The 12,555-nt window shown below is 42.3% G+C and overlaps 1 protein-coding gene and 1 long non-coding RNA gene across 2 annotated transcripts; both read right to left on the reverse strand.

Annotated features, from left to right (window-relative positions):
• Window positions 1-2,854: 2,854 nt before the first annotated feature.
• On the reverse strand, window positions 2,855-6,223 carry LOC127758093 (uncharacterized). Its single transcript, XR_008013586.1, has 3 exons — window positions 5,746-6,223; window positions 4,536-4,958; window positions 2,855-3,866 (listed from the first exon to the last, which is right to left on the reverse strand). It is a non-coding gene; the product is annotated as an uncharacterized LOC127758093 (long non-coding RNA).
• A 246-nt stretch (window positions 6,224-6,469) lies between these two features.
• Window positions 6,470-8,773, reverse strand: LOC127757582 (AAA-ATPase ASD, mitochondrial-like). Its single transcript, XM_052283125.1, has 2 exons — window positions 7,138-8,773; window positions 6,470-6,682 (listed from the first exon to the last, which is right to left on the reverse strand). Exon 1 carries the CDS (start codon window positions 8,693-8,695, stop codon window positions 7,151-7,153), a length of 1,545 nt encoding a protein of 514 aa, XP_052139085.1. The 5' UTR covers window positions 8,696-8,773; the 3' UTR covers window positions 6,470-6,682; window positions 7,138-7,150.
• Between the last annotated feature and the right edge of the window lie 3,782 nt (window positions 8,774-12,555).

Here is a 12,555-nt window from a genome sequence, read left to right on the forward strand (position 1 = left end):
ATTTCTCTCTATCTTTTTGGGACTTTAAAAACACCATATTTTTAGGAGGAGAATTTAGAATACTCTTGGAGATGCTCGGAGGCTTCTAATTTCGTCCCAGTTCAAATTTATTTTAGACCAACATAGTTATAACACAGCTCGGCCAATATAGTTATATCAAAGTTGTTGTACTCGATGAGATCTACACGTTTATAGTTGACAACTTTTCGACAGAGTTAAACCAAAGGAATACAAATGCTCCATGGTCACAATTGAGTGTGTAGTGGTAGGGACCTTGGATCGAGAAACAACCAAAACCGAAGTTGTAGATCTTGAAAAGTTATGCTACTTTATAGTTCAAAACTTTTTCATTTGAAATCATCTATCCAAAGAAATTATGTTTAAATTATTCGTATTTGAAATTCAAAATTTTCAAATGCAGATGAAGAAACGATCAAAACAAAAGTTGCAAATATTCAAAGTTGTCAAACTTTGTAGTTGAAATTTTTTTTCATTTGGAAACATCTATCCAAGGAAAAGCATGTTTGAACTTTCTGGCATTTGAAATTCAAATTCCTCAAACAACCTCGGATGATGAAACCGACCAAATCGCAAGTTATAGATTTTGATAAATTATAAAACCTTGTAGTTGATAATTTTTTTATTTCAAATCATTTATCCATTTTAATTACCTTTGAATTGCTCATATTTGAAATTCAAATTTCTCAAATGACCTTGAATGGAAAAAAAAACCCCAAAACGCAAGTTGATAAATTTTTTTTCAAATAATCTATCCAACGAATTACCTTTGAATTTCTCATATTTGAGGTTCAAATTTTTCAAACGACCTTGGATAAAGAAAATGAACAAAACAAAAGCTGTAGATCTTAAAAAGTCATACAACTTTGTAGTTAACAACATTTTAATTTGGCTCATCTATCCAAGGAAATTTGCATTTGAAATTTCCCAACATTTGAAATTCAAATTTTTCAAAAGACCTCAAATGTAGAAATGTCCAAAGACAAAAGGTGTCGATCTTGAAAGGTTAGAAAATTTTGTAGTTAATTGACAACTTTTTTATTTGAAAGCATCAATCCAACAAAATCAGGTTTGAATTGGACATATTAGAAATTCAAAATTTTCAAATGACGTCAGATGAAGAAGCGACAAAAACGAAAGTTGTAAATCTCGAAAAGTTGTACAATTATAGAGGACAGACTTTTCATTTGGCTCATCTATTCAAGGAAAATTGCGTTTGAAATTCATATTTTCAAATGACCTCCGATGGAGAAATGGGAAAAATAAAAGTTGTTGATCTCAAAAAGTTAAAAATGTTTGTAGTCGATAACTTTTTCTTTTGAAATCATCTATCCAACAAAGTTACGTTTGAATTGCTCACAAAGAAAATTCAAAATTTTCAAACGACCTTAGATCAAGAAGCAACCAAAATTAAAGTTGTAGATCTTCAAAAGTTGTCCAACTTTATAGTTGACCAACCTTTTCATCTGAAATCATCTATCCAATGAAAACTACATTTGAATTGTGCACATTTGAAATTCAAATTTTTCTAGTGACCTTTAGAAGATGAATAAATGACCAAAAAAAAGTTGTAAAATGACGAAAAATTGTATAATTTCGTAGTTTACAACTTATTCATTTGGAATAATCTATCAAAAAAATTACATTTGAATTTCCACACATTATGAAGAAATTTATATTATTCAACGGACCTCGGATGGAGAAATTGCCAAAATGAAAGTTGTACTTCTCGAAAAGTTATAAAACTTTATACATTAAAACATTTTCATTTGAAATCATCTATCCAAAGAAATGTTGAAAAGTTATATTAACAAATGTACTTGTTTAATTTCTAATGAAAGTCGTATACTCCGTTATAGCATTTGCCTAGGAGCCATGCGCCGCCGCTGGGGCCCCCACGCCTCCGCCTAGGGCCGCCGCATCGCCTCCGTCGCCTATCGAGTTAGGTTTAGGGTTCTCTTCTCATTTTCCCAATTTCTTTTCTTTTACCGGATTGGGATAGTATAATTTGGAGTGAGGGTAATTTGGTCATTCTTGTAAAATTTTTTGTTCTAACTGTGTAGACTGTGATGGCATTCTTGGGAGAAGTAGGCTTGTACGATGGTATTTTCAGGAAGTTACGCTTGTTGATGGCATTTCTAGGATTAGGGTGCTTGTCGATGGCATTTCATAGATTTTTCTCTTCATTGGACCCCTGGCTCCCTGGCTCTGGGTTCATAGATTTTTCTCTTCATTTCATAGATTTTCATAGTACTACCTAATTTTCTTCAGTTCCTGGCTCCCTGGCTCTGGTGATGGCATCCGACGTGAAAAAGAAACAGATGCAAGATGGGATCTATGAAAAAAAGACCAATTGGCATAAGTTTTTTTTTGGGCAAAACTCCTCATCAATGCCACTAGAAAAAATAAGGAAAGGAGAGAATCCTTTGAGTATTTGCTAGATTTTTAACTTTTTTAAACTTTGATCTTGGGCTAAATAGCGAGCGCGCCAACGTGCGCGTCAATTTTCTAGTTTTGTTATTATAAATGGTGAACTATTTTGCATGAAGTTTAATTTATTGATTTTTATGAGTTATAAGCTTATTTCATGTAATTTTTAATTTTATTATCTGTTAGAATAATTGATTGTCCAACCATTGTGACTAGTAATATGCCCGTGCTAAACGCTACGGTGCAATTCTATTTATCTTTAGTAACTTTTAATATTTCATGTTAAAAAAATTATATGATCCTGTTTTTATAAGAGATCAATAGTAATATATACAATGATGTTCCCGTTTCACGACACCTGTTTAATTATTGGTTATATCTCCAAATGCAATTCTTGATCCACTGGCAAACATATTTTTGTCCATACATACCTAATCGACGAGATTTAAGATTAGTAATCCAACTCATGTTTATAATACGTACACATGCACCATTTAGACATGCCTACAAATCTAGATCGAAATGAAGGAAACATGCAGCACACTGGTAACCATGCAACAGATGAATAAAAAAATATTCATAGATAAGCCCACTGCAAAATGTTGTCGGCACGTGTGCTCTATAATGAACACCATTGTAATATCTGACACACTACAGCTATTTACATATTCGAGTGCAGAAAATACCGATTGCTATTATTTTTACGTAGAGATCAAACTTCTCCACCTTGAAGCTGAAAGATATATATGCTATACAAACAAGCTGTGACAATAACAACGACAATATTGTTTGGATCTACAAATGGTTGCTCGTTTCAATCAACTTGAGGCACTTCATGTACCGCCAATCCTTCATTTCTCACCAGTAGTAATCTTCACAGTGCTATAAAGATATGGGCTATGCAGTGTAGAGAAATACAATATAGCTAAGCTAAATAAAATATAAGCAGTGAACCCCCTCGAAACAATAAGCAGCCAATGGTGTTAGGTATCTGGATGCTTGCATACATTGATTTGTGTGTTGCCCTAATTTTGTCAAAATCAGATTGTGTGTGATGACATAACTGAATGTTATATGACCTATTCTCAATGATTTATTATGGCCCGTGACCAACAAAATCTGTGAACAAATCAATTTGCTGGTAGGAAACTTAGACAATTAATTTATTTGGTTCAGAGATCATAGTAGCACTGTGCAGTTTTAGCCATTAAACAAAACTTTATTTTTTGCAAAACTGAATTTAGATAAATAGTCGTTAAACTTATGAATGTGGTGTTTCGCTCAATGGTGATCAATGGTGAGAGTTATATCTGCCAGCAATACCAAAATATACATGATCCTAGTCAAATTTGCCGCACATGACTCACCTTTTGCCACACTCAGTGTATCAGCTCTCAGTCCTTTATCAATTCGAAAGACTGCAATGTATACAGTATACAGTAAGTATTTTTGTGGGAAATCATTATGAAGGCTGGAAAATACAAAGTATTTTTGTGGAAAATCTTAGTGCACAGTAAACAATGTTTGGGATTTTTTTCCATATGGTAAATTTCAGAAACATATACAGCAAATATTTTTGTGGGAAATCATTATGAAGGCTGGAAAATACATAAGTATTTTTGTGAAAAATCATAGTGTACAATAAGCAATGTCAGGGACTTTTTCCAGATGGTAAATTTAAGAAACATGGTCCCCCTAAAATATAAATTTTATTTTTTCCAATTTGGAGCTTGCAAACAAGCCAATTTAAACATTAGGAATTCTTATAGATGTGCAACAGTTGAAAACAAAAAAAAATATATCCCATCAACATTTGTTAGTATTTATTTTAACACCAATCAAATAAAAATGCCTGTCCGTACAGATGTGCAACAGTTGAAAACAAAAAAAAAATATATCCCATCGACATTTGTTAGTATTTATTTTAACACCAATCAAATAAAAATGCCTGTCCGTAGTATTATATTTATTGACAGAAGTAAGAAAATTCCATTTTTTCAATAAAAAAGGATGAAAGAATAATGGAAACTGGCAGGTGTTGCATGAGTAATCCACCAATTAATAAATTAACTCATGTCAGCTATTACCTGCCTTAACGGGGAAGCTAATCCATAACTGCTTGTTGTTGCTTACCTGCAAAACAGAGGCTTCTGTCGTAGCCTTTTGACACAAGGAATAAAGTAGTAACTAACAGGAAATTACGTGTTTCCAGAGTTAAACAAACATAAAGCTACTCAACGTTATAACAAGCACATACTGAACTTCAAATCCTACACATGATGAATCCAGGGAGTTTACAGGATGCCTAAACTCCAACCATCTAAATTGTGTGAACTCTGCATATATTACTGCGCAGCACTCCAGCTAAATGTTTCCATTCACCTTGATTAGTGCCCCAAAGTTTTGAAATCAGTAGCAGATCCTCCCAAACACTCTCCTAGTCCCCTTATTTGGCAAATCAAGAGCGCATCAATACTTCATTAGTTGTGCAAGGACAACATTCCAGGTTCCTAAACCGAAAAGACCATGTCAGCAAGAAATATTATTTTTCAGCAATAGCGAAACCGTCGCACGAAACTATAAGGAGCCATGGAGCATTCGCTCGTTTGGAAGAACAGATAAAAGTAATAATAGAGTCTAATCTGAAACAATCAGATGAGTTTTGCACAGGTTGAATCTCATACTATATGCTATTATGCTTCATGTACTAAAATATGTTGATTATGATATACATACCTTTAGCTCATGTAAATAAGAATGGATGGCATATATACCTGAATAACTCTATTATGAAACTTCTAGATAAGATTATGACCAGATGTATTGCCTCTGATTTCTGAAGAGTGCAACAGATCACTATATCAAACAAAATTATGAATAGCTTTAACTGAGCTTGTCTGGTCAGGTACTCAGGTCATACAAAGCAGCACTAAAAGGATTGGCTCAAATTCTTGGTGTTCATTCTGAATGCAAATGACTCTAAAAATAATTAAAGTCCAGCTTCAGAAGAATGGTAGATAGTAGTGCTGCTGATTTAGCCACAACTGATGACTGGGTTACTCACCTCTCATCCATTTGGTATATGGCAAAATTATTATTTCATTGTTGTTCATGGAATAAAAATGTTAAGATATAATGTTACTGATAGGCTATAAAAAAACCTGTAATGACTCATTGGGGGAACAGGACCGTGGCTATCATATCATATCAATTTTTCCAAGATATGAGGATAATACACATGAACCCTACTAAAATAATGCAGATTGACTCCTTTTCTGAATTGAAGGAGATGCGTACCTTGGTGATTGTATTTTTTGGGAGGATTTCTACGACAAAGGCAGATCAAGAGCTGACAGTGAGTGATTCCCTGTTAAACCAATTCAGAAAGTTGGATCAGGCGATGTGGTCGGCGGCGCCGATTGGAGTAGATCGACGACGCGGCCGTCGTTGGTGACGCCGACGGGAGAGAGCGGTGCGGGCGGAGCAGACCGGTGAGGGAGGCGACGGAGTTATCACACGCCTCAGATCGGAGGAGGCGAGGAGAGGACGACGACACCGGCGTCTTGGTGTCACCGGCGATGATCGATCGGCGTCGGGGTGAGGCGACGGTTGCGATCCGGGAGAGAGGGAGCGGAGATGCGGAGGGTAGATCGGCGAAGCGGGAGGCGGAGCCAGAAAGCGGCGGCCGCGGAAGAGATCGTCGCTGGCTCGCCGGTCTTCGGCTTCCGCGAGGCAGTAGCGGTGGCGAGAGGAGGGGGGCCGATCTGGGAGAGGCGTGATTTCTGCGAGAGGGTGATGCGCGTGCGGTCTGCGGACGGGATAGGGAGACGTGGACCGATCTGAGGCGTTCGATCGGATGATTCTGGGCCATCGGATTTGATGAATGAGGTTTGTAACAGTACAGTTGGTGAATTATAGGGTAGAGATGTTGTAGGCCAGTGATGAATTATAGGCCAGTGATGAAAACCGTTTGATTTGGCGTCTGAAATCTAGGCACTAGTCCTGGCCAAATTACCTCCAATCTCTTTGCTTGAAGACGTGCATAGCATTATTATATTCTTACAAAATACAAGCAACTATCGGCGCGGCCTTAATAATACGGAAATGCTAACAATTTCTCAGGCCCTATTAGCAAACTGTTATGTAAAAATAAAGGTTGAAAATCTTCATGAGCACTCTGCTAGGATACATGGCTTGCAACTCCAGGGATCTGCAGCTGCCCGATATGATCCCACTGAAAGAGAACAGAGAATCGTAATCAAACAACCAGTAAGCACACAGAATTGACCTGCACTACCGTAGGAATAGTAAACAAGAGACGAGCTTTAGTTCAGTACGTACGTACTGTAGTATTCTGTGTTCAACTTGTCCAGAAAGTATTTTCCACGCCTAAGTGTTGTGATAATATAAGACACTATAATATGTAAGTCTAAATTCGATCTACACATGCATGAAGAAATAAAAATAACAAATTTTATCTGCTATGTACGGGTACTATTCACTATCTAATTTTATTCATTTTGTTTCTCTAGTTGTAGATCAAATATAGCCTTGTATATTTGTATATAAACTTATATCATCATAATTAATGTTACTATTTTTTTTATTTTTTCTATAACTATTTGAGTCGCATGTAAATGATGGATATCTAGGGGTTGAAAAATCCTTATCGTCGGTGTGTCACCTTACTTGCTAGTAATATCTATATGTCGCCGTTGGCCTTGTACTCTTCCGACGGCATTTTGTCCTTCCCTTCGTCTTCACCGTTGGTCGTTGCCTGCTCTTTGGCTTTCATCTCTTCTTTCTCTTTCGCCGCCTTGTTTGCTTGTGCTTCCTCCTTGGCCATGTTCAGCGCCTCGACTAGACCTGCCAGGCACGCGTCAGGGTCCCTCTTCTTCCTCTTGGACATGGGCATCAGGTTCTCGGCGACGTCCGCCGGCGACATGTCGGCCTCCTCGAGCAGCCGCCGTATGTCGCCTAGCAGCTCGTGCTGCTCCACGCCGAGGTAGTTGCTGGCCAGCACTTTGAACGCCTCGAAGCCGCAGTAGGACATCTCGATGTGGACGACCATCCTGCCCCGCCGGATCAGCGCCGGGTCCTGCTTCTCCTTGTGGTTCGTCGTGAAGATGATGATCCGATCGCCGCCGCACGCCGACCACAGCCCGTCGATGAAGTTGAGCAGCCCCGACAGCGTCACCTTGCTGCCGCCGTCGTCCCTGTCCGCCTCGGTCGGCAGCTTGGGCTTGTCGTCGCTGCCCTCGCCGCCGCCGTCAGACGCCTTGTTATCGCCGGAGGCCTTCTTGCGCTTGCCGGTGAGGTCGATGGAGCAGTCGATGTCCTCGATGACGATGATGGACTTGCCGGTGGTCTCGATGTAGAGCTTGCGCAGCTCGGTGTTGTTCTTGACGGCCGTGAGCTCGAGGTCGCAGACGTCGTAGTCGAGGAAGTTGGCCATGGCGGCGATCATGGTGGACTTGCCGGTGCCGGGCGGGCCGTAGAGCAGGTACCCGCGCTTCCATGGCTTGCCGACCCTGGCGTAGTAGTCCTTGCCGTCGCGGAACGCCACGAGGTCGTCGACGATGGCGTCCTTGTCGCCGGGGTCCATGGCGAGCGTGTCGAAGCTGACCGGGTGCTCGAAGGGCACGTGGCTCCAGACGCCCTTCCCGCGGCGGTAGGGGTTCCAGCTGGTGCTGGCGTTGTTGGTGAAGAGGCGGCGCTGGCGGTTGCGGACAGTGACGGCGCGGCCCTCGGCGAGGACGTGGGGGAGGCAGCCGTCGAGGACGAGGTCGCGGTGGCGGCGGTGGAAGACGAGGCGGTAGAAGCGGCGCTCATCCTCACCGGGGTAGAAGCTGATGACGCTGGACTTGTTGGACTTGGAGGAAGGGTACCACCAGAGCGTGGCGCCGCGGAAGGAGTCGGTGACCTCCTGGTGGTCGTCGACGGAGACCTGGACGCTCCTGGCGTCCCTGCCGAGGTCGGCCTTGAGCCTGCGGGCGCGGCGGGCGCAGGCGTGGCTGAGGTAGGCCTCGACGGCGAGGAAGAAGTCGCTGCGGCGGAAGCGGTGGTCGCCGTACTCGGAGATGGTGATGTGCAGGTAGGGGCTGAGGTGGGAGGCGAGCTTGTCGGCCATGGCGGTGAGCCAGTGGCGGAGGCCGGCGGGGACGTGGTTCTGCAGCATGGGCCAGAGGAAGACGAGGCTCGCCAGCGCCGACCACACCGCGCCCCACATCTCCACGTTCATCAGCATGGCCGCCCTTAAATTGGGCGAGAACTTGTGCAGATGTGATCTCTACAGTGCAACTCTGCAAGTGGCAACATGTATGTATTTATAGAGGCGGTGCTGGCTGGTTAGTTCTGCACTTGTGCTGTGCAGCAGCAGGCCTGAAGACATCATTAGATTATTGTGGAAGCAAATATGTATCGGACTTCAATCATGTACCATTTTTCCAAGCTGCTTGTACAGGACCACAAGCTCCTACGTGTATGTTCTCCTCAACTACTCTCTCCTCATCATACTTGTCGACGTTTGATGTCGCGGTTCCGGTATTTGTATAGTATGTCGATCGTTAGTACTAGGATATATACGAGATTGAGGTAAAAGAGATGAGGACGAGGATTTTTATACAAGTTCGGGCTCCTGAATTGTCAGATAATAACCCTATTCCTGTTGGCTAAAGCCGGTCGTTACTCTTATTCACCATAATCACACTAGTACAATATTTTGGGTAGCCTATCTATCGGTTGTCGATTTGGCGGCCATAAAACCATCCCGTAGTCGACAACAGAGTAGTCTTCCTCCTCGAATCCGTGTCCGGCGAGATCAAAGACAGCGCTATGTCTCTCCTGACGGTATCCATAGGCACCGTAGGGAACTAGCCATGCTTATCTCTGAATTCAATATCCAGCGTCTTGTCATGGCGTATGTTGGCTTGTGTGTTGATCATGTGTCTTGATCTATTGTTTCGTGCCCCCTCTCCTCCAAGGGGGGCTTGTATTTATACTCATAGGTGTCCCCTTGTCCAAGTAGAACTAGGAAAACCAATATGAATACAATCCGAGTAGTCCTTGTCGTTTCCATGTAGAACTCTGGTTGTCTTTCCTTATCCAAAACTCCCTCCATATCCGAGGGCAGTTTCCGTATAAGACATGGTATGTGGTGGGTCCTACCGAGATTTAGTCAACTACTATTAGGTATGTGGTATCCATATTAGGTATGTGGTATCCATAACTCTGACAATAGCTCCGACTTCAATGCAAATGAACGAATTCATATTCTCAACCGCACACCTTGGAGTAACTATTATCGAGCTCACATGACCATTCTCTGTGAGTTTAGAGATAACATTAGACTTCCCTTATTAGCCTTATGTGAGCACCTATAAGGTTTGTCCGAGTCAATCTCCGACGTCAACCAAGAAAGTACAGAGCATACGACTAAGTCCCCCGTTTTGCTGTAGTTAAGAATTTGGATTGAAGTCAAGAAATTTTATCTCGGCGGGTACACCATCTCTTCATTCCGTATTCCTTGTCGAGATCCACCAACCATTCTCGAGTGATCGAGAAGGCGCAGAGTCTGCGACGGAGCCTTGTCAACATTTGTTGTACTTGCCTTAGTCGATCGTGGTATAGAACCATAGAGACATGGAGTCTTCAACAATGTCAAATAGAATTTCCCTAAAATCAATACTTAGAAAAAGAATATTAGATAGAAATAGACCCCGAGCAAACGCTCAAAGGGTGACATGTTATAATATGTATGGAAAACTAAAAATGAATTAAATTTACAAACCAATGTCGAGGTACGAGAGATCGCTACAGCCTACTAGTCTGAGAACCAGGAGTAGCCTCATCTCTCGACCGATTGATGTCGAGGTACGAGAGATCGCTACGGCCTACTGGTCCGAGAACCAGGAGTAGCCTTATCTCTCGACCGATTGAAGTCATGGTGCGAGGACCACTACGCTGCTGGTCGAAGAAGACCAGTCGTAGTCGTACCTCGACCATCTGAAGTCGTGGTGCGAGGACCGCTACGCTATTGCCGTAGTCATACCTCGACCATCTGAAGTTAAGGCATGAGAGATTGCTACGATTTACTGGTTCGAGAACCAGTGAGTAGAATTATCTTTAACGCCAATAGAAGTTGCGGTGCGAGAGATTGCTACGATTTACTAGTTTGAGAACCAGCGAGTAGAATTATCTCTCGAACACCAATGGAAGTTGCGGTGCGAGAGATTGCTACGATTTACTGGTTCGAGAACTAGCGAGTAGAATTATCTCTCGAACACCAATGGGGGCGCTAGAGTTGGTTTATTACATGTATATCTCATGTGGCCAGCATGACTCACATTCCCAACTTGTAGCATATCTGGATGTCCGTCCGCAATCATGTCGGGTGATCAAGCCGACATCGTTCGCGAGCAATTATCCATTGACAAACCTTTTCTCAAATAGCCCAGCCATAGCCGGTGCTATGAGATAGGTCGTCGGTCTTCGTTGGTAGGTTGGGTGCGACAACTCTGCATTTGTCGAGAACGTTCTCGATAATGGGGTGTGCTCGACCACAACCTACTCGAGTGCTCGATTGTTCCTGAAAAATATTTTTCTAGGAGGCAAGATATATAGCAGAGAATATCGAGTATGTACTCAAAAAACTTCATGGATCTTCTAGTATTATTAGGACATAACGAGCAGATTAAATATCAGGCATTATGTAAACCGTAAACAAGCATGATTTATAAAAAAGAAAACAGAGCGAGCCGCCAGCATTAAACCATAGTCGGCCTAACATCGGAAGCACTCGCATAATAGATATTGTGCGTATAGAAAACATGCTCTAGGTAAACATAATAAATTATGGATCTGACGATATTGTATGATATTAAAAATAGGTACGATAATCTATATGTAAAATATTGCGTACCTTTGTAGATACATGCCGGATGTATCTACGGAATTAGTAGATCAATTTAAAAAATCAATCCACTAATTACCTGTGTTAATGTTGTGACGACCTCGTATGGTCAAAGCATATGCAACAGCACTGTACGTACCAATATATATGCACACGCGTACATGCATGTCCGAGTAGACATGTATGTGTACTGTATGCATAGGTGTTGGGCTCTGTACAGGGACATCTGATACGCCTCCTGACATCAGGACGTCGGCCGGTTGGCAACGTGGCAACGCACGAGCGGGCAGGAAATTTGGCCATAGTTTCATGTTATCTCGTCTGTTGTCCTAGTCGGTTGCGATCTGCTGCTTCTACTTGGGATAACCGAGTCTGACACGAGTCAACAAAGACCCTGATATCGGACTCGATGCTGTCGTCGGTGAATATCCACTCGAGGTAGTCGATCTGGCCGAGGCTTCATGATGGATAATATCCAAACGCCGTTCTCCGTGTTGGTGACGTCTTCGAAGCTTGGTCGATCTCGAGAGATCGAATTGTTGATGACGATGGTTCTGACCTTGTCGGGGCACGTACTCTGGCCAGGTTAGACTTCTCAGATCCAAAGTAGTTGAAGTATCGCTCGTCAAAAAATCCATAGTGACGATGACTTGGCGAAGCTTGACGATGATCCCGATCCGCCGGAGAACATACTTCGTTCGGGTCATATCACCCAACATACGAAGTCGTTGAGTAGTTTGCTGTTGAAGAATCCATCTCTTGAACCCATCTCGTCAAAATCCTAAAGTACCAAAATCCCCTACCTGGCGCGCCACTGTCGACGTTTGATGTCGCGGTTCCGGTATTTGCATAGTATGTGGATCGTTGGTGCTAGGATATATGCGAGATTGAGGTAAAAGAGATGGGGACGAGGATTTTTGTATAGGTTCGGGCCCCTGGATTGTCAGGTAATAACCCTACTCCTGTTGGCCAAAGCCGGTCGTTGCTTTATTCACCAAAATCACACCAGTACAATATTTGGGGTAGCCTATCTATCGGTTGTCGACTTGGCGGCCATAAAACCATCCCATAGTCGACAACAGAGTATTCTTCCTCCTCGAATCCGTGTCCGGCGAGATCAAAGACAGCGTTATGTCTCTCCTGACGGTATCCGTGACACCGTAGAGGACTAGCCATGCTTATCTGAAGTCGATATC

The sequence above is a fragment of the Oryza glaberrima genome, chromosome 12 (genome assembly GCF_000147395.1).
Source record: "Oryza glaberrima chromosome 12, OglaRS2, whole genome shotgun sequence".
Classification (NCBI taxonomy): domain Eukaryota; kingdom Viridiplantae; phylum Streptophyta; class Magnoliopsida; order Poales; family Poaceae; genus Oryza; species Oryza glaberrima.